Source organism: Phaeoacremonium minimum (assembly GCF_000392275.1).
Source record: "Phaeoacremonium minimum UCRPA7 unplaced genomic scaffold PA7_03_scaffold_184, whole genome shotgun sequence".
In the NCBI taxonomy this organism is placed as follows: Eukaryota; Fungi; Ascomycota; class Sordariomycetes; order Togniniales; family Togniniaceae; genus Phaeoacremonium; species Phaeoacremonium minimum.
This window is the reverse complement of record NW_006921091.1, coordinates 144,459-168,069: the sequence shown is the minus strand read 5'-3', so window position 1 is coordinate 168,069 and position 23,611 is coordinate 144,459. Positions and strand designations below refer to the sequence as shown.

Sequence of the window (23,611 nt, the reverse complement as noted above, 5' to 3'; positions counted from 1 at the left end):
GGATCGCGATGCCCGTTGGTGATGAAGGTGCGCTGGCGGCGAGGGTGCGCGCCGCCGACGCGTCAAGATAAAATTCGTTGTCGAGAAAAGCGATAGAGACCCTGCTGTGGTAGAATATTGATTGCTGATATGATTGCGAAGAGATAGATCAAGCCCCGGGACACGCGCGATGGTGATGATGGCGGCGAGAGCTTGGTCTGCTTCGCGACAGGCGAGGTCGAAGAATGGACTTTTTTATGTGTGGATGGGCATGAAGCGCAGGCAGGAAAAGCCGCAGATTGTCAGGCCGTAAGTGACCAGACGGATCCGCAACGGACAACAAAGAAAGACGTAACGAAGGAGTGATGTCGAAGCGTAAAGATGGCCGATGAGGGGAGCTTTGTGTGGAAAAGAAAAAGCTCCTCCCACAGCTTGCTTGCTCACTCTCACACAATGTGGGAAGCGTAAGTCAAATTGAGGTGGTCAGTATTTTGCCTTAGTAACTTACGGCACGGTACTTAAAGTGAGGTGGCCGTCCGCCCACCCAAGGTGCGTGCCAACCTTAGCTTAACTATTTCTCGCCGCCTAAGGTCACCCAGCACCATTGACCCACTGCCTCCGACTTCCTCAGGCAGGATTGCGACGCGAGCCTGCAGGAGCCAACCACGCGCTTTTCTTTTGGCTCCTACTAAAGGCCGCCCCTGCCGCCTGCAGCAATTCTGTCACGTGGATCACCTACCAACTCACTGCCTAAAGCATTTGGCGGCATGTGGTTGGACAATGGCAGTCAATGTGACTAATTCGCAGTCTGCCTCGTCTACCACAGCAAATCATTCATCTCGAAATGCTTCATGTTGACTCAGAGCCGTTTTAACATTAGTGAGCACTGGTTGAACCCGTGGAAGGGATGATGCTGTAACCAAGGAGGCGAAGCGCTTTGTTCTGGAGCGATATGAAGCCTACAAACCAATGGTGACCTCCTAAAGGAAGAACAATTCTGAAACGACTGGAAATATCGATTAAGACGGAATACCCCTGAATATTCTGATATTTGCGTATGACATAACCTTAGAGCGCAGATGAACTCACGCCTTATCTCCGTAAGACCACTAGAAGGACGGCCTTAGTATTACGTGCAGACTCGTGCTTGGAGAAATCTATACTCGAACCCCACTATTCAAAGGCCAACAATAACTGAGATGTATTGAACAAATGCTACCCTAGAGGATATATGTGAATAAGGAGCCCTCGAGGACTCCCTTCGCGGCAGGAGGCGTTGGTATGTAGTAATGTGGTGATGAAGAAAACTGACAACAAACACTGGACCTGGTCACCCGTCGCGCCGTCTAGAACTGAATCAAATCACCCTGGTTCGTCTGCTGCTGTTGCCGACCAAAGGGGTTATTCGTCCCCTGTGCCCCAAAACCGTTCATACCGGCTGGCCCGGTTGCAGCCGGCATCTGGTTGCCTCCGTATGAGACGGTAGGCATCCCCGTGAATTGCTGTCGGAGGAACGGATTGTTACCAGTAGCGTCAGCCGTGAGCCGGTTTACACCAGCACCAGCACTGTTGACGAATGTTCCTGGTGCAGTGTGCTGCGCCGGTATTCGAAGCTGGCCAGTGTTGCCAAAGGTATCCATGCCATCGCCACCTGCGAGCAGAGCGTTCAGTCTCTGCTCATGCTCACTCAACTCCCTCTGTGGCTGTTGTGGCGGTGGGGTGAATGACGTCTGCTGAGGCTGCACTTGGTTGAACGTCGAAAGTGTCTTCTGCTCGGGTAGGGAGCTGAGTGCAGGCATAGATGGCGCCTTGAAAGCCTGTGGCCGCGAGAAGGCTTGTTGCTGCGCGAATGGGTTGTTGGAGCCCGTCTGCATCGGCCGGATAGCCTGAGCCTGTTGGTTGGAAGCCCAGGGGTTGTTGCTACCAGCTTGCACAGGTGATTCAATAGGTTGGGGTGACTGGACCTGAGGGGATTGCATCTGCTGTGCATAAGGGTTGTAGCCAGTGGGCTGTGGCTGGAAAGCCTGCTGCATGGCCTGTTGACCGTAGGGGTCGAACCCAGTGGGCTGCTGCTGTCCGAATCCATTTGAATATCCATTCTGGTAACCCGTTGGTTGAGTCTGGAAACCAGCATACGGGTTTTGTTGCATGTATCCGGTAGGTTGAGTCTGCATCTGGCTCTGGTCGATCGGGTTGCCGAAGAAGTCGACTCCGCTTCCCTGCTGGTAGCCCTGGTTGAAGCCAGTCGGCTGTGGCTGCGATGTCTGCGCAGGTGTGTCGTCGAATAGAGAGCTTGCATTGCTCTCCTCCAGCTCTCGCCGCCGGAGCTCCTCCTCTTCCTTGCTAAGCTTGATCGCCTTGGCCAGGTCATCGTCGTCGTCGTTACCGCCCTGTCGACTCTCACGTTTCCTGCGATCCTCCTCCTCCTGGTATTTGCTGGCCTCGATAGCCAGCCTGTACTCTGCATCATCCTCATCGGCATGCCTCTCTCGGTGTTGACGTCTTGGTTGTGGCTCGTGGTGCGAAGGCGCAAACTCTTCGAGTCCGGTCACGCGCGACTTCCAGGTTCTACGATCACTGCGCTCTGCGCGCAAGCGCTCCTCATCCAGGAGGAGGGTGGTCAGCTCTTTCGCAGCAACTCGAACTACCTCTCAGTTAGTATCCCAAATACCTCACACATGCATTCACCGGCACCATACCGTTCTGGCCAACATCTCTACCCTCCTCGTCAATATATATGAACTCGCGGAGTGTTTTGATAATGTAGACATTCTGTTTTCCCCAAGTAACAACGAGCTCGGAACCCTCATGCAAGCAGTAGTCGAGGACCTTCAGCGCTTTCAAGACGTGCCTCCAGTTCTTGCCCTTGTCGTTCAACCGCTTGTCGAGCATGTCCATAATCTCGTAGAATTCGGTAGACCTGAAGACAGACAAGTTAGAACACGACCCGGAGAGGGAGCTTCAAGGACGGCGACATACGAGTTGTAGGTCAGCTGGGCGATTTCGCTCATCTGGGTTCCCGTTGGGCCCCATGGGTCGTTACTCGTCGCTTTGAAGCTACGTCAGCATGCGATTCCAATCTCAGCGCTCCACGTCGCTGCGTGACTTGGCCCAACAAACCTTCGCGGACCTTGACCTGGACACTGGAGTAGCCCTTGGTCACATTTTTGACGCTTCGCATTACCTTCGACATCTTGGCGGCGGTGGTGATGTGTGAGGTTGACGGAGGTTGGTGAGTGACGTTGACGAGAGATGGGTGCGGCGGTTTCGGCTTAGGGGTCTAGCGACCGGCGATAGGTGCTGTGACCGCTGCTAGGAGATGAGGATGGTGATGATGGTTGCTTTTGACAGAGCCAGGCAAGACGTTGCGCTCAATGCACCCAGCCTGCGGGTTATCAATACGCCCTCTCCAAGGTTTCCGCGCAATGGAATGCTTGTCCAGATGACCAGCAGGATGGCAGCCACATCCAAGTGCGATGCGATGGAGGGAGCCTCTTTCTGGCCGCGAGGTTGGGAAGGAGGGGCGAAGCTTCGCCGCTAGAATGACAGTGCAGTACCAGTGAAGTGGGCGGGTTCCAGCGCCGATGGACGCTTCTCTCAGGCTAGAAAGAGCCCAGAATTCCTGGGTGGGAGCCGCGCACCGGCTAACCTTCAGTTCTGTACAGCTTAGATGCTCGCACTTCAATACGCTTCGCTGAGTCGCAGCAGGCGTTTTTTGGGTACGATCGTATTTGGAGTTTGTGAGGAGAAGATTGCCTGTAGCTGAGCGAGGTGGACGATGTTGGAGAGTCTGGCCGGTCTCTCCGTGCGGTGCTGTTCCCCAAACCAATGTGCTGTGAAAGAAAGATGTTCCAGAAGTCTGTCACTCAGTCTCTCAGTCACCCAGTCAGTCGCCTGAGCTTCCCTGCCTCACCTTATTACGCTGGGGACCGTACCCAGAAAAAACCTGAACCACTGCTCCAACACATCCGAGCCTAAGACCCAATTGAAAGTGCTGTCCGATGGGGGATGACGAAGCAGCGCTTGGCCAGTCCAGGCTAAACCACTACGAGTAGCAGCTCATCGACTTTGCCCCCAAAGGGCAGCAGGACGCACACACCCGTGGCTTAGAATGATTGAATGACATGGCGTGCGCCATGTTCCGTCGTGTCTGTACCTAGGTACCTAGCCGCGGAGTGCGTATTCTACCTACCTGCCAGTACCTGATGGATGGACCCCGAGTAAGTTCGGCAGCGCAAACCCTGACTCTCAATAACCTTAAAAAGTCTCGTACAATCGCTATTTTAGTTGCCGAAATAGGTAGCGAGGCCTTGTTAATCATTCTCCTCTTGCTATGTTTGTTCAAGTTTGATCAGGTCCACGGGTAGTCAAAAGGCCAAAGCTCGACGAGGTGCAAGTATGTAGATAGAATTGATGTAGGTATCTTCGCGACCAATATATAACGCATCGTCCACTCCGGAGCTTTGCGCAGTCCCTTCTAATCGGAAGTATCACGTACACCTTACACCACCCTAATCAATCAATATGTATACACTGAGTGCCAGACAAGCGCCATTACGCGCCAATTACGCCACCTTTCCGTAGACTGGGTGTCCGCGGACCATTCCCTTATTCATCGTCATCCTCCCCTTCGGCATCTGCGTCCTCCATATCGACATCGCCATCCCCATCGCCGTCGCTGTCCTCGTCGCTCTCCTGCTTGGAGCTTGCCGAACCCTTGCCCTTGCTGTTTCCGTTGGTCAAGGCAGACCCGTGATGGTTGACCGCCTTGACCTGGACGGTGTCCTCGTCTAGTTCCTCGTCCCCATTATCTGTCTTCTTTGGACCAGATGAAACGGCAAGACGATTCCTTTCCGCGACCCATCCCGGTGGTAAACCAGGGCCACTATCGGCGTTACCGTAGTCGCTTTTCTTAGTGCCCTTCGGCCACCGACCTGGGCCCCGGCCGGTACCACCTGTCTTGCGACGACTGCCGCTGCTCTTAGGCTTGGACACTGTGAGTCGTCTTGCGCTACCCGTCGAACGTCGGGCCTTGGGTCGCGGCGCACTCGCCGTTCGGGACAGTGCGGGCCGGGCAACACTCGGACGGGGCCGGTCGACACGCCTCGAGCTGCTGAGCGGAGGGTATACCGCAAATCGGGTCGGAGGAATGTCCTTGTACGCCGAAACCCAATCGTCGTCGTCACTAACGGAACCTGTTTGTGTATGGTCCGCAGCTTGTCCTTCCACGGAAGCACCGTTCTTCAGTGGCTCCACTCCGTTTTCAAGAGCGGGCTCATCTCCAGTTTCGTTAGGCTCAGTCGACTCAATCACAATAGAGTCTGCTTCTATCGCAGGGACGGCGACATCCCCGTTCGTCTCTGTCTTGACTATCGTGGTATTGCCGTTGACCAAACTCTCCGCCACGGCCTCCACAGCCTTTTGCTCTTCATCCTCTTCTCGGGGAGCGATAGCATGCATGGCAGGGCCTAGTTCGAAATTCGTAGCATTGCTTCTGCCCATTACATACGGGGTCCAGGTGAGCGCATTTGGGTCCAGGGTAACGTAGTTCTTGGACTCCCATTTGGCAACGTACTGCTTGCAGTATTCCAGGTCGACTCTGAAAGCGTAGAGCTCCGTTTGGGGATCTCGAACAAGACATCTTAGACCTTCCAGTGCCGATATAACGTCGTCTGCTGTGAGACCCGTGTCATCGGATATGTCCTTAATGCTCAGGCCCTTCGACTCTGCCTTGTTCTCCGGCACATGCTCAAGGAGGTATCGACACATGATCAATCGCCAATAGTTTCGATATGATACAAGGCCCATATCCGAGAGAGGTTTCTCGGGAGAGCCTGTCTTCTGCTCAACCCTGGTAAGAAGGTAGGAAAAGTCAATGAGCAAGTTTCCATAGCCTTTTCGTTGGTGTATTGGTAATGTCAGGATGCATGAGACGTTGTTCTGGCTGCTAGCTCGCTTTTCCTTGGAGAAGTATCCGACAAAGTGGTAGCCAAGATCATCGAACTCGCAAAGGACGTAAAATAGGAAAGGCTCGACATCGTAGTAGAGCGTCTTCGAGCCTAGAAATAGCTTCGCGAGCAAGCAAAGATTCTGGCAATAGACCGGATTTTTGCGACCGTCCACCTCAAACACTGAAACCGAGCCATGACGATAAATTTCGTCTCCGGGAGGATGCTTCGCCGGACACTTGAGCTTGTGCCGCCATGCAACGTAATCCGAATTCATGTACTTAAGACAGAATTCGCAGATGTAGAGAACCCGATTTCTGCTGTACTCTTCGGGGTAAGGTGCTGCATACCAGGTGTCAATCTCCCATCCACCAAATTCTATGCATTCAATCTGGCTGGCAGGACCAGCGGCCTTCTTTGACTTCTTGACAGGAACATCGAGTTCTGCCTGCATTGACAGCAATCTTTGTCTCCATTCTTCTTCAGCCTTTTGTTTTGCCTCGTCAAAACGTCGGCGGTCATCGTTCGTGGGTAGTGTTTTGGATGTGTCAGCCTCGGCATCGTTCAAAATGCCGCCGTATGGTTTCCCTTTCAGCTCATCCATGTCTTTATCGAAGAACGAGTAGAATGGTTGTGAGTAGCTCGTGGAGACAAAAGGGGCGGTCGCTGTTGTAGCATTTCCCACATGAACCGCGCTCCTGCTAGTGCTTGGCCGAGACGGCCTAGAGGCAGTTGTGCGCTTCTTCAACCCAGCTGGCGGCTTGGACAATATTTGCTTCAGTTCTGATGGGTTAACGCGTAGTCTCATCACGAGAGATGTGCGGGATTTCTTAACAATAGTGGCAGGCGCATTCGTGGAGATCTTCAGTCGAAGAGATCTTGCCGAACGCGGCCTGACAGCTTCTTCAGCACTGGCGGCGCCATCGTTGCTGACCTCGTCGCCAGTGCTCCTGCGTCGCTTTCGTAGGCTCATGACGTGCTCATCGGCCTCTGCGGATGAGGTCTTTCGTTTCCTCAAAACACGAGAACCATCCATAGGATCTTCATCAAGGACAAGCTGATTAAAGACTGAGTGCGAATCTGGCTTGGGGGCACCACGTTGGGATGGTAGCAGGTCTCTAGCAAGCTTAGGTGCAGTAGCCCTTCTCGCAGCCGGAGTTTCATCAGCGTCTACGACCCCGTTCACCTCAGTATCGTCAAGAACAGAGCCACCGTCCGAGGAAGACGCGGCGCAGTCAAGGCACTTCCAGGTCTCAATACCTTGAAGATGTCAGCAGCTAATTAATTTGTGTGCGACGGCGTGGGGAATAGCTTACTGTCGCCTTCTCCAAGAGCTTTGTTGTCTCGTGCGCATTGTTGATGGGCTGGTTGAGTCAGATTGACGCGTTCAAAATATTGCTTAAGATCAGACGACGTACCATTTTCTCCACAGCCAGAGCAAGTCAGGTAGGTTTCGAACTCCTCGCTGGGATCGTTGTCCTCGTCCTGTTTACAAAACATGCAGGTGTTCGAAGGCGCTGCCTCATCTTCATCATCCTCATCTTCATTTTCGGCGGCAGCTTCCCATTCCTCAGCCTCATCCGATTCTGCGTCGCTTACAACTTCAGAAACCTCACTCTCGCTGTCACTTTCTTCTTCCTCGTCCGTCTCGCCTGGCTTTATTTTAACGGCGCCGACCCCTTCATCGTCATTTTCACCTCCTGCACTACTTTCGTCCCCTTCTATGCTTGGGATGCCCTTCCCTGTTACTGGTATGATAGTAACCTCATCATCGTCTTCGCCTTCAGCGTCCTCCTCGAAATTGGCGTCCTCGTCATTGTCGCCATCCTCGTCGGATACCGCATCTCCATCGATGTCATCTTCCTCCCCTTCTGCATCTTCTAAGCCTTCCTCGTCTCCGTCCTCGTTTGTCTCGAGCTCCTCATCCTCGGCATTGCCTTGATCGGGGGTTGCGCCAAGATCTATTTTGGAGTTCAGCTCGAAGCTAGCCTGATTGTGTTCGCCCACATCGCCATTGACTTCGTCTTCATCATATTCTGCATCCTCTTCCGAGACCATCACGCTCTGTTGGAGCTCTTCTTCCATAAGCTGCGCGCTAGCCATGTTGTTCAATTTAGCCGACACCCCTTTCTAAGCACGATGTCGCAGTTGAATCGCGGTCGAAGTTTCCCCAGCCCCACTGCTCATACGCTGGAGAGAACAGTGAGCCTCGGCCTCATAACCGACGCTATTCGGTCGCGCGAATTTGTTAGGCAAGTGGTTGAGTAGGACTTCGATTGCGAACAGGCGATTCGGAATATGGGTTTGCGCAAGGCATTGAAGGTAGTCAAGCGCCGCCAAGGGGTTACAGAAGGTCTAGACGCGCAACTTCAGCATCGAGGACGTTCAAATCTGAGGTGTTTCCGACGTAGATGTAGTCAGAAAGTCAATAGACGCGTGAACACTATCGATCCACTGTTTTAAGTCAGGTTTGGGGGTTGATTGAGCTTCGTTTATCACCAGGTCGCATTGCGGTCGTCTGGGGGTTCGAGCCAACTGCTCGTTGGTGTGGTACAGACTTCTTAGTCATCGGAGGTGGAACGGTCTCCTAGGATTTTGTCCAGCCTCAGGCATCACTATTCTCTCGATTGTCCCGACTTCCTCCAATCCCGTGAGCTCTAATTGAAGCAAAAGAAACTCCTCGTCGACAGCAACACAACCTCTACAAATTGTTCTGAGTATGCTACAATACATTTAGAAGATAAATCTGATATTCCGAACTAATCAATTGCGCAGCTTCTCCGAGAAGACACGATGCCTGTCCCATTCGAGACGCTGATTCCCTATGGGATCATCCTAGCCGTGAGGTCGCCCAAATAGCCGTGTTGAAGATGCAAACTAAGCTGTGCAGATGTTTGGCGTGACCGGCGCCGGGTTGTCTAAATTCAGGAATATGCAGAACGGTGGAAAGAGGGCGAGACGCTCAATAGATGCCTGGGATAGAGTCAGTGTTCTCCAGTATGAGTTCATTCATGACCTCCGCTAACCCTGTCATAGCAAAGTACGATTACCGAAAGCCAACGTCGAGCATCGTTCAAAGACTAATCATTCTTGCTATAGTGATGGATCGCGACCGAAGGCTCACAGGACTCTTACGAGGTCAATCAGACAGTCCCAATGCGCCACCTGGCTTCGAGTTAAACAACCCCTGGAGAGTATGTCTTGTCCTCGAGCAGTACCAGTCGTGGAAATATCTAACAATCTTCTAGGTCGAGAAGCGAATGTCATGAGGAAATATTCTGGGAATTGGAGGCAGAAACGCAAGAGAACAACGAGCAAGCGCCGCGAATGCGCAATGCATACCGCTACCGCTATAGCGAGATGTACATTATACAGAGTAGCGGAGAAACTCAATAACATTTGCATATAACATCAAACAAAGTCTCTCTCGTTTTACATTGTTCATTGTTGTTTCTATTGCGACCTTCTTGATCCCTATATTTGGATCTCTGGTCGGTTCTTATTCAACCCTTCCAAGAGTACGCAAGCATGGCAAATGGCCTGACTTGACATGTACCCGCACCTCTCGCATCTACCAAGGACCTGTTTCGCAATCACCGGCTTCTTTGCCCCTGCCCGATTTCGTACAGGCAGGTCTTGGGGCTTTGTTCTGTTGTCATTCGCCTTCCTTATTGGCACCGCCGCTGTGACATCAATCTCTAGTCCTTCTTCCGCAGCCTCATTCTGTCTCAATTGCGCCTCCATAGCAGCCATTTCTCCTCCTGGTGTCCGTCCGTTTGGTGAACCGCATCCGCTAACTTCATCGTCCGCTTGTTCTGCTATTTGAGCCGGCTTACCCTTACAGGCGCAGGCGTCCGCTTGCTGGCCAGGAACTAGTCTGGCCATATCCTCTCCACTCCTGACAATATCTAATATCGCACTTGGGCGAACTTTCTCGAGATTCTTGATTAGACTCCTAGCGCTCCCTCTGAATGCTTCCGGGCTGTATATACATTCGGTGCTGAAGTAGTCGAGTTTCTTGTGATGAGCGTACAAAACGATTTCTTTTTCGTATGAGTACTTCAAAGGTTTGCTCCGTCTGACGTCCGAATTCGCATCTCCCGTTATGATATTTGTAGCTCGAGACAGACGTGATAGATCAGCCCTGAGAAGGTTCATCAGAACAGTTTCTGCTACATCGTCCGCATTGTGTCCGGTTACGACATGCTTGATCCCGAGCATTTTCGCGCCGCGGTCCAGAGCCTGTCTCCTGAAGACTCCGCAATAAGTGCAGTTGCCTTTCTTGCCAATAGTTTCGACAACTTGGTCCATCGTCCAGCCGTAAAGTTCATCGTATCCAACAACCTTCAGGGGCATCTCATACTGAACTGCGTTTCGCTTTACAGTCTCTAGTGAGTCATCTCGATAGCCTTTGATTCCTTCATCTATACTTAGAAGAACCAAGTCCAGGCCATAATCGTGACGCTCATTCAGCGTCTTCATCACCGAAGCCAGCACTGTAGAATCTTTGCCACCTGATGCTCCGATAGCCACCTTCTCTCCCCGGTAAAACAGGCCTGATGATATAATCGTGTGATGAACCTCATCTTCGAAGACTTGTATGAAACACTTTTTGCAAAGTTTCTGGTGGTTTTTAGGTCGCTTGATGAGCGCTCGCTCAGTCTTGCAGTTGGCACAGAGTGCCGGAGCCATGTTGCGCTCGCTGGCCGATTGAGACCAAGTATCTGTGCAACGCTCTATGAATAGCACCCGTTATGATTTCATATTACTATAAGGAGCATATGCATTCCGTAAGGGTATAAGAAACACGAATGACTGAGGGTCTCTTGTTCTTCCGCAAACAAGAGTCATCCCTCTTGAGGAGGCTTTTGGATGTCACTTGGATCGGCACGTGAGAAAAAGTCCAAACAAAGCTAGGTCACTAGCGCCGTTTACACATCAAACCCCCACCAGGTGCTCTGGCAATTACTACCTCGCATAAGCACTAACGTAAATAATTATCAAAACCCGAGTCGAACACCAATTCTAGTTAGTGGCTGTTAGACCATCTTTAGGTTCCTAGCACCTGCCCACGAAAACCCTACCAAAACTCACAGAAATTTTCTAGATTTTGTGCCTCTCTTCCAATCCTCTCAAGGTCGAGACAACCAGTTTTCCTAACGACCCGAGTCGACCACCACAGTCACCATGGTAAGCATTTGATATTTGGATTTATTTTTTGATCTTGCGCCTCATGCGCATTGATTTTATGTTGAATGCTCTCGATTTATCGAGATGCACCAATTCCGCCTGCTTGTCCCTAGCGGACACAGGTGAAGATTTGGCTTGAGTGTCGCGATGGTGCTGCAGAAATGCCACCTCGCAAGCTCTTTAGAGTTCAAGGAAGACTGCAGTCAATGGAAACACATTTACTGATGTCTTCTTTTCTCCATGATAGCCTCCCAAGTCCGGAAAGAAGGCCGCCCCGGCCCCCTTCCCTGCCTCCAAGGCCGGCAAGAAGGCTCCCAAGGTGAGTTGGAAATCCCTTCATTCCCTTCCCCGCTCGCCTCAAGCTTACCAAAATGTGTAGAATCCTCTCATCGAGAAGAGGCCCCGTAACTTCGGTATTGGCCAGGACATCCAACCCCGACGAAACCTCTCCCGCATGGTGAAGTGGCCCGAGTACATCCGTCTCCAGCGCCAGAAGAAGATCCTCAACCTGCGCCTGAAGGTGCCTCCCGCCATCTCCCAGTTCCAGCACGTTCTCGACAAGAACACCGCTGCCCAGGCCTTCAAGCTGCTTAACAAGTACCGCCCCGAGACCAAGACCGAGAAGAAGGAGCGCCTGCTTAAGGAGGCTACCGCCATCAAGGAGGGCAAGAAGAAGGAGGATGTCAGCAAGAAGCCCTACGTTGCCAAGTACGGTCTGAACCACGTTGTTGGTCTGATCGAGAACAAGAAGGCTTCCCTGGTCCTCATCCCCAACGACGTTGACCCCATTGAGCTGGTTATCTTCCTGCCCGCTCTCTGCCGCAAGATGGGCGTCCCATACGCCATCATCAAGGGCAAGGCCAGACTCGGCACTGTCGTGCACAAGAAGGTACGATGCTTTGCAGATGTCATAAGTGGCTGGAATTATACTAACATGCCTCATCAGACCGCTGCCGTCCTGGCCCTGACCGAGGTCCGATCTGAGGACAAGAGCGAGCTGTCCAAGCTGGTGTCTGCCATCAAGGACGGTTACCTGGCTGAGAGCGAGGGTGCTCGCAAACACTGGGGTGGCGGTATCATGGGCGCCAAGGCCCAGAAGAAGACCGAGAAGAAGAAGAAGGCTCTGGAGTCCGCCATCAAGGTCTAAATTGTCTCTTAATCACGGTGGAAGGGTCACTCTTGGTCGCACTTTACGGCGTATGGAAATACCAAAACGATGCATATGGGCACAATGGGATTGCTTGACCTTTGATGCCAAGACTTCGCTTATGAGATATGTGCTACTACTCCTGCTTCGTGATGACTTTTTTTTCCTTCTACGTGACACAATGTAACTTGTCCGTCCTCTGCCAAACGCGTGGCGGTCGCACTGGAACAAATTGCCCAGACTGGTAGATACGCGAGGAGTGCAAACGCAGTGATTGACCTCCTGGCAATGCGACACCATTGAAAGATCGCCCTGTGATTTAAGACATGTTAAATTTGAGCCGAGCTGGCTAAGAGTGATGGCCCGAGCCGGGGTAAGGTACACTTTGATGCCGACGGGCTGGCATCACACAAGGGGCCTGGGCGACGCCTGGGCAAAGACCGGCACTTGATTCGCGGCCTGTCTTTCCAAGATTGATGCGCAGCAGCGACTCTTTCACAGGGCAAAACAGGCACTGATTCAAATACGACGCCTTTCCATGGGGGTTCCAGAGAGACGGCAGGGGTTGTGAGTGGATGATCGTCGAGTGATAAGAGAAAAAAAGGGTCAGTCACATAGCAGGCGTGTTGTGTTTGAGAGATTTCGTTGGCGAAAAGAGTCCAAGCTTTTCTCTCCTCTCGCCTCAACACTTGCGTGAGGCACATGTACCGGGGGTCACGGTGGTAAGTGGGAACCCGCCGGTTGTCCAGCTCCCAGCTCGTGTGCTGTAGCGAGCCGGGGTAGATATCTAGATAGAGCTCAAGAGGCGGGAGACTGCATTTCGTTCCGGTCCTGGAGTTTCGCACAAGACAGCCTCATCCCCGTTTGGACGGCACACTGACGCGTTTCATCCCAAACGTTTTTAAGGTGAGCATCCGGGGTGAGTTTGAGATGCCCATATCCCAGATGGATATCTCATCGTTTATCTCTCTCTCCCATAATCACACCCCTGGCTTCTGGCTTGACCCCCTTGTCAACTCCGGGCATTCCGCTAAAGTTAGCCTACCTTCCCCCGGTGCCCAGGCCAGACGCCAGTGTGCCCCCAGTTCAGCTTCTCCTCGTGATTGTCTCTTTAAAGTCCACTGTTGAGAGACAACAACTCTGTCGCCCGCCTCGTGCACAATATAACAACCCACTCGCCAAGAGCTGCTCTACTGAGACCGAGATTATCCTGCTCCTTCCCCCAGCTCTTGGCTTCATTTCTTTGAATTCCCGTTCTGAAGGATCAGAGGTCCGTTCCGTTCTCTGCGAGACAAAAAGGGACCATCGCTCGCCTTCAGTCGGCATTTGTTGGCTTACTCGGCCATCCCCGAATAGACCTGCCGCGAGGAGCGCAGCGACAACACCTCATCTGTCGACAGATACCCCAAATCCCGCTGAGCAGACTCGCCCGAAAAATCCCTCGCTGGACGAAAATCGAGTTGGCTGAGCCTGGTTCGATTTTTTTGCATATAATTTTCTCTAATCTCGCCTTTTCCCCCGCCGGCTCTGTCTTGTCGCTGTGCAGAGAGATAGAGAGTTAATCTGTTGTCTAATCTTAACAATGGCGCACACTGGTTAGTTTCAATTGAGTCTCTGAAATGAGCGGTGAGACTGACCACTCTTCTGCGCATTACAGAGGATACCTTCCAGTACGCCCTGAGCTCCAACTCAGCGTGGGCGGGATACAAGGCTCATCAGAATCCTCAATTCTTTCCCAAGCTCGCCAATGGCCAAGCTCCTACAATTCGTAAGTTAAGAAAGACTTTCTTAGATTAAGCTCTAGACACTTTCTTGTTCCCGCCGCCCAAACCACCAAAACCACCAAAACAGTGGGGAATCCAGTCAGGCTAACGACACCGGCGCCGACGCAGTCTGGCTCGGGTGCTCCGACTCCCGGTGCCCGGAGACGACGATCCTCGGCCTGCAGCCAGGCGACGTGTTTGTGCATCGCAACATCGCCAACATCATCTCGCCCACGGACATCAACACCTCCGCCGTGATTGAGTACGCCGTCGCCCACCTCAAGGTGAAGCACGTCGTGCTGTGCGGCCACTCGAGCTGCGGCGGTGCCGCGGCAGCGCTCTCGGACTCACGGGTCGGCGGTGTCCTTGACACTTGGTTGACGCCCCTGAAGGCGGTGCGGTACTCGCACTCTGACGAGCTGAACTCCATCCGCGATGACAAGGCCCGCGCGATCCGCATCGCCGAGCTCAACGTCGAGGCGGGCGTCAAGGTGCTCATGGCCAACTTCACGGTGCAGGATGCGATCCGCGACCGGGGGCTCGAGGTCCACGGATGTCTATTTGACATTGGCAGCGGCCGCATTAGAGACCTGGGAGTCGGCAACGCTGCGCTGAAGGGGCGCATCCCGGGTGGAGAGGAGATTGTCCGAGGCAAGCATGCCACGCTTGTCTTCCGGGGCGGGAATGCATCCATGGCTGCGCAATGAGGCGAAAAACGGGAAACGGGGACTACTCAAGTAAGGCGTCACAGAGACTTACGAGGCGTAAATATGGCGACGGAGCGACTGGTGTTTGGAACACATACATACTCATACCCACCTACATACTTGATTGAGGCAGTGCCTCTATTTGGAGTACGGAGATCATTGTTACAGCATCACATCATGATGACTACCTAGCGGGATTGGAAAGTGTTTTCTTACGAAATGTTCAGCGTGTCGTTGGGAGGTCATATCAAATTGGAAATGAACGGAAAGCCTTGGGCTCAGGAATTTGTTTTAAGTCACGAACCATCAAAATAGGATATCATCTCAAATCAATCTGGAATCAACTCAGGCTGTAGCCTGCCAGTCTCCAACTGAAAACAACATCATTCTTCATCTGCTTCACAGGTATGTGCTTTGCCAAGAGCTCAACATGATTTCTCCTCCTCCTCCTCCTCCTCCTCCTCCTCTGGTGAGAGACAACGAACCCTCTTATCATGCCTTTAGCACAACAGGATTCAATGGTTGATTGTGAAGGGTCTCCTTGTGATGGCATTGGCTAACATAACCGTTGCGAAGGCCGAAGACCCCGAGCCAACCCCGCCGATCCAGACCTTTAGCAGACTTAACCCCGCTACGCCTCGATTCTCTGCCCCTCCATCGCGATTGCCCACAATAAGCTCCGGCTCGGAGCCGATGAGTAAGTTGCACGCCGGGCATCCTGACGGGAGTCAATAGGGGACGGGAGACGGGAGATAATTCAGACTGGATTCCGGCGGTTCCAGTTTTTTTGGCGACTTCGTACAAACAACACACGCCATCGCAGTGACGTAATCAGATCGCTTTTACTACGCTATAGGGAAGATCCGTGGTGGGCTGACTGGACTAGACCTGCTAGATTTTCGGTCCTCCTTCTTGTCCAAAAGCCCTTTACGCGAGGGGCTCCATCTTGGCATCTAGACTGGCCTTGACTGGCCATCGGCCATTGGATATATCACCCGGTCCTTTAGCCCCCGTATACATAGCTATCTATGCCTAGACATCTATCAACTTCCGAATTGTCTCGTGAGCTAAGGTCGGGGAGAGGGAACGTGAAAGCTTCCTCTTTTTATATATATCCATCTGGCCCCATCTAAAAGTGCCGCCTGGGCTTGGCTCCTCTACTTGACTCGCCATCGAAGAAATCAAGCTCTCTTGTCCTCCTGACGACAAGAGCTTCCATCTCCACCTTCCGTCATACTAAGCACTCCGGCCAAGAGAGTGGCGTCTGGGCAGCTTACGTATCGACAAAATGTCTCTGTCTGTCCTCACAGACGTCCAGATCAGGGCCCTTCTGGAGAACCTGACCGCGGATGAACTCGAGGGCTTTCGCAACTCGCTGAAGTCGGCGCTTCATGAGTATTCGACGGGCACACAGTCGATCGAGGATGGATATATTCACCAACCGCATCGCACAACTATCTCCTCTGCAAAGACGGGGACGACCACTCTATTCATGCCGTCATGTAGCACTGTTGGTGTCGGCATCAAAGGTAAGGCTTATAACTTTATTTATATCCTACAATGGCCTAACATATACCTAGTCATAACACTCAGCCCTCCCCAAAGCAAGGACGCAAAAGACACAAAACCAAATGTCCGGCCCACAGGCGCCATCACCCTCTTCTCAGAGACCGGCGCCCCGGTGGGGATCCTGCACGCGAGCACGCTGACGGCCTTCCGGACGGCCCTGGCGTCGGCGTGCCTGCTGGTCAAGCGCCAGCGGGTGCACACGCTGACCGTGTTCGGGTGCGGCGAGCAGGCCTTCTGGCACGTCCGGCTGGCGCTGATGGAGCGCGGCAGCACGATCAAGCACGTCAACATCATCAACCGCCGCTTCAGCGACAACTGCAAGACGATCCTGCAGCGCTTCTACAGCACGCCCGCGCACATCAAGGAGCGCGAGGGCTGGAAGGACGCCACCTTCAGCATCCTGACCCCCGGCTACGGCGAGTACCAGCGCCTCCAGCGCGAGCAGATCCGCGCCGCGGACGTCATCTTCTGCTGCACGCCCAGCACGCAGGCCCTGTTCGACGCCAGCGTCCTGACCAACCACGAGGGCCGTAAGAAGGGCCGTCTCATCGTCGCTGTGGGGAGTTACACGCCCGAGATGGCCGAGCTCCCCGTCGAGCTTCTCCAGCAGGCTACGAAGACACATGACGGCGCACATCGCCACTACCACAAGCATGCGCCCGAGGGCGGTGTCATCATCGTCGACACGCTGGACGGGGCGATGCACGAGGCAGGAGAGATCATCTCTGCGGGGCTCTCGCCGAAACAACTCGTAGAGTGCGTATGATATTTCACACTGAGGGCCACAGATATACTGACACGAGACAAACCAGACTCGGCGAGCTCGTCATGCTGCATAGAATCCGACAAGACGAGAGCGAGATGTCAGACGCCAGCAGCCTCAACAGCAGCAGCAACCTCAGCGCCGACTTCGACAAGCTAGAGGTCAGCTCCAATCCCTCGTCCATGTCCACGGTGTTCGGCTCGACGTCCGGGTCCGAGACGCCGGCATCCCCAAGCAGGACATCCTCGCCGCACCGGCGGAGCAACAGCGGCTTCTTCCACAGACGGTCGTCCAGCCAGGGCCCGTCGTCGTCCGAGCGCCAGAAGACTAAGGATGACCATCTGGCGCGGTGGCTGACGTACGGAAACGTCGTCTACAAGAGCGTCGGGCTCGGGCTCATGGACCTGACGGTCGGCATGGACCTCATCCGCTTCGCAAAGGACAGGGGCATCGGGAGTCATATAGAGGGGTTCTAGGAGAGCCACCGCCCGGCTCTGCAGCCGACCATGTCGGACAGCTTCCCATCGGTGGAGTTAAAGTAGAAGGAAGGCAGGCAATGAAGCGTGCCGTATCTATGAAAAGGGAGGCAAGGCCCAGCCCTGCGTGGCGGGAATGATTCAACGCGTTTAGAGAATAGAGGACATCACTTCATAGCATAAAGCAGAGGAGGCAGGACAGTCTTCTTCTTGACTTGATTTCTAGCCGTTTCACATAATGAATAATGCTACATGTTGAAAGAATTACATCAAGTTCTCCCCCCATTCCCCCAACATCAGATTTACTCCGCGACCCACACGGCCGCCATGCCCATGCCCGTGCCGACGCACATGCTAGTAACGCCAATCTTCTCGCCGCGCCGGCGCAGCTCGTACAGCAGCGTGGAGACCTGCCTGGCGCCCGTGCAGCCGAGGGGGTGGCCGAAGGCGATGGCGCCGCCCTTGGGGTTGATCTTCTCGATGGGCAGGCCGAGCTCGTTGGCGCACCACAGACACTGCGACGCGAACGCCTCGTTGATCTCGAAGATGTCGACGTCGTCCTTGGTGATGCCCGTCAGCTCAAAGACCTTGGGGATCGCCTTCCACGGGCCGATGCCCATCAGCAGCGGCGCGACGCCCACGACGCTGGCGGCCACGAACTTGCCCAGCACGGCCTGGCCCAGTCGCTCCGCCGTGCTGCGCTTCATCAGCAGCACCGCCGCGGCGCCGTCGCTGATCTGCGAGGCGTTACCTGCGTGTATGCTGCCGTCCTTGGCGAAGCTCGCCCGGATCTTGCCGAGTGACTCGGCCGTCACGCCGGGCCGCACGCCGTCGTCCTTGTTTACCACGATCTCCTTGGTCTCGCCGGACTTGGGGTCCTCAAACTTGACCTTCAGGGGGTGGATCTCCTCGTTGAAGAGACCGGCCTGCTGCGCCGCCGCGGCCTTCTGGTAGGAGGAGGCGGCGAAGGCGTCTTGGGATGCGCGGGAGATCTTTCGGTCTTGTGCCATCTGCTCGGACAGGACGCCCATGGGCACCTTGCAGTTGGCAGCCTCAGGATGAGACTCAAGAAGCTCAGAGAACTCTGTCACGGCGCCAGGGCTATAGGCAAAAGCGTCAGTAGTCTATCATAGGATGGTCCAGGAAAGGCTGTAGCTCTTACCCATACTGTGTTGACATGCTCTCGACACCAGCACCAATACCGACCTCAATCATGCCAGCCTTGATCTGGTTTGCCACGTCGACACAGGCCTGGAGACCGGAAGAGCACTGGCGGTTGAGCGTGCGCACGGCGGCGGTCTCGGGGAAGCCGGCAACGAGGGAGGCTGCCCTCATCTCGGTGGCACCGCCGCCGGGTGCGAGGACGGTACCCACGCAGATATCCTCAACCAGACTGGGGTCGATCTTGGAACGCTCGATGAGGCCCTTCAGGGCACCAGCGACCAGGTCGGCAGCGGCGGTGTCCTTGAAGCCGCCCTTGCCGCCCTTGGTGAAGGGTGTTCGGAGACATGCGGTCACAACGATCTGTTCGGGAACAAAGAGAGGTTAGCTATTGCTACACTTCCGGCGGTTCCTGGGAATGGGTGGTAAGCCTTACATCGTCAGGATGCTTCTCCAGCAGCTTGTCCTTGCCCGTCTTGGGGCTGGACAGCTGGCTTCCAATTGATGATAATCTGTCGAGAGCTGCCGAGGGTTGCGAGGTTAGTCTTTTGTTGCGAGCAGAAGGCAAGGTCGATGCCACTTACCACCCATTGTGAACGTGTCTGTGTTGGAGGATGAGGGAGGAGGATAGATAGACAGAAGGGACTGCAGGTAGTTCGAGTCGAGTCGCAGGTGGTTTCCGTGATGTTTACTACGCACGGAAGGGTATCTTAGTTAAAACGGCGGTGTTGAATATCTAGAGGAGAAGGAGGAAGCAGAAAGATGACCTCGGGAAGTCTGACGAGAGACAAGAGCAGGAGGAGGGCGTGTCTTTTCACTTTTACTTAGTTGGTATGTATGAACGGCAAGGTTGCCCTGCTGCCAGCTGCCCTCTCGGTGCTTTGGTGCTCACCTCAGAGGCCGTGCCGAGGCATTGGCGGGGGAGGACCGCTGGCCAGTAGCACGCCGAGATGCAATCCGCCCTAGCGCCACCCGCATGCAGTGGGGATTTCACCCTAACAGATTTCTCAGCGGGCGCAGAGGCTCTCTTTCACATGCCAACACACCCCCAAAATGCGCCGCTTGCTGCTTCATTCGCCGTCTCCGGTGCAGATTTTGGGGTGCTCGGGTGACCCCCTGCTCGAACCCCACAGTGCTACCCCATTGGCGCCGGGGCTCTGTATTCTGCGTCATCCTCCGTAGTTGGGTTCTTAAGTCTTTCTCATGTGCTTATGAGCCGCCACGGCTCTGTCCAGGTAGGCGGCCCTTCACATGACCGGAGACTTCCAGGTCTCATTTGTTTACTTAAGCCGCCGCTCCGGTAAGATCTGACGACCATGCATGCACGATAGCCTACTAAATGTAGAGACTCTTGTCTTTCAAACAAACACGGCAAAGGAATTGAAGCGGCTATGAAATGGACCGTGGTGGGTGCCCGCAGGTCACTTGCCATTGCTAGAAAGTTGATGATGATGATGGGGGGTCGTTCATGATTAGTGATTATTCCATTCAGCTATCTTCCTTTGGGTAGCCCTCTTGACTTTCCATCCACCTCTCCCTCTAGCCATGATCCCATCACAGCGTGGTTGGCCTGTTGGTTGGCTACACCTTATCCCTCAGATTCCGCAGCTTAGGATCCGTGTCGACCTCCAGCACGTCCCGCAGGTTGATGTCAATTCCTTCCGCCTTGAGTCGCTCAGTAAGCTTCATGACGCAGTCCCTAAAGGGGGTCAAGCCCACACGTTAGAATCCTCGTGTCTGCAGACTCTCCTCTACCCCGGATGAGCAAAAGCCTCACATGAACTCCTCGTCTTCCGTCTCGTCCCCGTTCTCGCCCAGCGCGAGCCGCGCAGCCTCGTCGGCCAGGTTGATAATATCACGCAGAAGCTCCTCTGATCGGCTCCTCGGTGCCATTTGTGTCTGAGATGCGTTCACCTGGCCGAGAGCGCTGCTACTACTGCTCGGAGAAGGCCCCGTTGCCACATTGCTCGCACTTCCGCTGGCACCACTCTGTTCTACGGCTGAAGCTGAGCGGACTTGAACATTCACCTCCCCATCCACCCCATTGATACGAAGCTTTGTGGTTGCCGCTGACGGGCCCGCCCCAGCAGGGGCTGCAGGAGGCTGCAAAGTCGGTGGCGGGCCAGTTGCAACCAGATTGCGCAAGAATTGATTAGCTTCCTCAGAGCCGTCCATAAGCCACTTGAGACATAGTTGAACCCTCTCTCGTGCGTAGCGGTTGTTGTCATCATATGAGCAGCAATTCAGAAGCGCTACCATGCCCTTATGCTTCAACACCTGCTTCTGGACCTCCGGATTGCCAGGACTCGAACGGCCTGGCGGTGGCTGTAGCAATGAAGCTAATATTTGCAAGATCTGACCCTTGATACCAGCCCACGGAAACTTGTAGGCAGGATCTTGAACTGGTGGCGGTGGCGGTGGAGGCGGATGATCCGCGCTGCCATCATAAGGTCGTTCGACGATGGGCGTGGATGAGTTAGAGTCAGTGGAGCGGTTGGCAGAACGGTTCGGTAGCTCAACAAGAGCCTTCTTAGCAACGCCAGTCTCCAAGCCCTGTAGCAGTGCCAAGAGATCGTAAACAGCTTCCCATTCGACCAGCTTCGATCGAAGGTCGTAATCGTCAGTCACCGCTGCGAGAAAGTCGAGGAACTGCGCCAGCCCATCTTTGGCTCGCTCCATATCCCAGGTGTCCACGGGGAAGTCCGCTGGGTCAAGTTGTTCGTTCCGAATTTGACCTTGTAGATGCATGAGAGCAACGCACTCGGGCACTATGCGACTGCGAAAGGAGCTGAAGAAGAAATGAAGTAGCTTGACGGCTGCAAGATTCTCTTTAGACTCCTCGGGCGGTGGGTTCTTTGATCGATCACGGAACATGGAGCTGACGAGTCGAAGAAGTACCGTCTGAGCAGGTGAGATGATATCCTTAGGAATCCGTAGCGAGTTCCAAGCGTAAGGTATAAGTGCACTGTGATGGATTGCTTGAACAATCTGGCTCGTGATCTGGAAGATCAGGGACTGCTCATCCTTCTCCCAGACTGCAATGAAAACGAGCATTTCGCGAAGGAGGCTCTTGCCGCAGTCAAGGGCGAGAAACATCCTACATCTCGTCTTCTGCAAGTTTTCTCCCGCGCGAGTCCAACCGCTCCCGGCTGCGTCAAAGATGCAGGACTTCACGATCATATGTAGCGCCTCAATTTGCTTGGGATCCAGAATGTTGGGAACCTCTGTGAGTAGCCCGGTCATCGGGCCCTCTCCGTAGGACTCATCATCATCCACATCGTCTTCATCCGCCAAATCGTCGACATAGTCATGCGCGTAGTCCCCAGGAAGAGCAAGCTCGCCGTCTTCGATATGGATATGCTCGTGATCATGTTCGTGATAGTGATGGTGATGGTGGTGGTGATCATGATCATGGTCGTGGTCGTGGTCATGGTCATGGTGATGATGATGGTGATCGTGCTCATTGTCGTGGTCATGGTCGTAATCATGATCATGATCCCGAAAATGATGCGAATATCGATGGTTGAGATTCGTCTTGCAGTTTTCAGTCCGTGCCTGGGCAAACTCGACTGACGGCATGGGGACCACCCAGCCATCGAAGTTTGCGTCTCGTGCCTTAACCCACCACATGTCAACCTCCCGAGACACACGGCCATACCGCTTATCTTGCTCAAACTTGTCTGTCTCATCAGGTTTCCATAGAGGATTAATCTTCTCAGTATCCTTCGGATCATCTGCTCTGACCTTGACGGTGCCTTCAGGCAGCCAGTTCCACGCCAATGGGGATATTGGGGCCAGAGTTCCCGGCGGTTTGTGGGAATGGTTCTCGGCATAGTCCTTGAGAAGGCGCCTAGCAGTGTCGCACATTGTAGAGTTCCGCTCTAGCCAGTGCTGCACTTCTGTCTTGGCCACATCTATCCGGAAGCCAGATCCGTCGCCCAGGCCGTCTTGAGGATCATCAAGAGCTGCGTCATCGTCGAAGAGCACGTCAAACCAGAATGACATTTTATTCCTGTCGTTCTTCGCGGTCCAGTTGTGCGCCTGTTGCAAAGACGTCACGAGTATCTTCTTGTCTACGTTCAATATTAGAATATGTCTTACAAGTCAAAAGTGAGCCTCGAATACTCACATAGATCGGTGATGTCGTTCAGCTTGAGTCTTGACTGATCATCCAGTATCTCACCGTCGTATCCCTTCGACGTGACATTTACACAAAGAATGATGGTCTGATAAACCATCTGATCGAAGTGCACGGCAGCACATAGATCCTGGGGTACCTCGGGCTCCGTGGTGACGAGGAGGTTTCGCGCGATGTGCATGAGCTTGTTGAGTATCTGAAGATCATCTTTCAAGCTCTGGTAGTTTTTGATGATGAGAGCCGTGCTCTCTTGGGGAGTGACACCTTTCTCGGGGTCATTCAAGCTCGACAAGGGCCCAACGGAACGAGTGGTCAGGTTCGGAATGGCAGCAGCAAATATCCTGGTCAGCCATATCCAGATCGCGACGTTTCTTGACAGAGCCTCGCGAACATCCTTGAAGCCGTGAGTTTTCTCCAATGTCCTCGACACCATGCTTGTGACCTTGGCTGTTGTGAGGGGCCCCATGGCAGGGGATTCTGTGTAGTGGCCCTCGAGACATATGAGAGCAGCACAGAAACATCGCTCTTCGATTGTCTCACGGGAACCGGAGCTTGGCCGGACATCGAGACTCTGGTCGATAGCTGTTGCAGTTGGCGACATCTTGAGAGACGGTTGGGAGGCAACAAGCCCTTCTATGCTCGCACTACCGTTCTATAGCTGGACAGCTAGGTGATGTGAGAGCTGTTGTCGATGAGATGAAGAGATGAGCAGAACAAAAGACCAAGCCAGGGCGACGACCATGAGAGTGGGATGAAAAGGGTTTGTAGGA

At 53.8% G+C, this 23,611-nt stretch overlaps 7 protein-coding genes across 7 annotated transcripts; 3 read left to right on the top strand and 4 right to left on the bottom strand.

The window, feature by feature from the left end:
- Positions 1–1,325: 1,325 nt before the first annotated feature.
- UCRPA7_2718 (putative enth domain-containing protein) lies at positions 1,326–3,172 on the bottom strand (the record flags this gene model as incomplete). Its single annotated transcript, XM_007915278.1, has 4 exons — positions 1,326–2,623; positions 2,679–2,899; positions 2,959–3,028; positions 3,100–3,172. The coding sequence occupies 4 exons, from the start codon at positions 3,170–3,172 to the stop codon at positions 1,326–1,328; spliced, it is 1,662 nt and encodes a 553-aa protein (XP_007913469.1).
- A 1,415-nt stretch (positions 3,173–4,587) lies between these two features.
- UCRPA7_2717 (putative histone acetyltransferase protein) lies at positions 4,588–8,030 on the bottom strand (the record flags this gene model as incomplete). The annotated part of the gene is made up of 2 exons (XM_007915269.1): positions 4,588–7,187; positions 7,346–8,030. 2 exons carry the CDS (start codon positions 8,028–8,030, stop codon positions 4,588–4,590), a joined length of 3,285 nt encoding a protein of 1,094 aa, XP_007913460.1.
- Positions 8,031–11,114: 3,084 nt separating this feature from the next.
- UCRPA7_2716 (putative 60s ribosomal protein l8 protein) lies at positions 11,115–12,264 on the top strand (the record flags this gene model as incomplete). The annotated part of the gene is made up of 4 exons (XM_007915294.1): positions 11,115–11,117; positions 11,365–11,436; positions 11,497–12,006; positions 12,064–12,264. The coding sequence occupies 4 exons, from the start codon at positions 11,115–11,117 to the stop codon at positions 12,262–12,264; spliced, it is 786 nt and encodes a 261-aa protein (XP_007913485.1).
- A 1,747-nt stretch (positions 12,265–14,011) lies between these two features.
- Positions 14,012–14,734, top strand: UCRPA7_2715 (putative carbonic anhydrase protein; the record flags this gene model as incomplete). The annotated part of the gene is made up of 2 exons (XM_007915267.1): positions 14,012–14,032; positions 14,132–14,734. The coding sequence occupies 2 exons, from the start codon at positions 14,012–14,014 to the stop codon at positions 14,732–14,734; spliced, it is 624 nt and encodes a 207-aa protein (XP_007913458.1).
- Positions 14,735–16,022: 1,288 nt separating this feature from the next.
- UCRPA7_2714 (putative ornithine cyclodeaminase mu-crystallin family protein) lies at positions 16,023–17,542 on the top strand (the record flags this gene model as incomplete). The annotated part of the gene is made up of 3 exons (XM_007915257.1): positions 16,023–16,263; positions 16,315–17,059; positions 17,116–17,542. 3 exons carry the CDS (start codon positions 16,023–16,025, stop codon positions 17,540–17,542), a joined length of 1,413 nt encoding a protein of 470 aa, XP_007913448.1.
- Positions 17,543–17,844: 302 nt separating this feature from the next.
- Positions 17,845–19,294, bottom strand: UCRPA7_2713 (putative 3-ketoacyl- thiolase protein; the record flags this gene model as incomplete). The annotated part of the gene is made up of 4 exons (XM_007915276.1): positions 17,845–18,643; positions 18,705–19,066; positions 19,140–19,225; positions 19,288–19,294. The coding sequence occupies 4 exons, from the start codon at positions 19,292–19,294 to the stop codon at positions 17,845–17,847; spliced, it is 1,254 nt and encodes a 417-aa protein (XP_007913467.1).
- Positions 19,295–20,284: 990 nt separating this feature from the next.
- On the bottom strand, positions 20,285–23,442 carry UCRPA7_2712 (putative essential cytoplasmic protein; the record flags this gene model as incomplete). Its single annotated transcript, XM_007915262.1, has 3 exons — positions 20,285–20,402; positions 20,481–22,776; positions 22,833–23,442. 3 exons carry the CDS (start codon positions 23,440–23,442, stop codon positions 20,285–20,287), a joined length of 3,024 nt encoding a protein of 1,007 aa, XP_007913453.1.
- Positions 23,443–23,611: the final 169 nt, after the last annotated feature.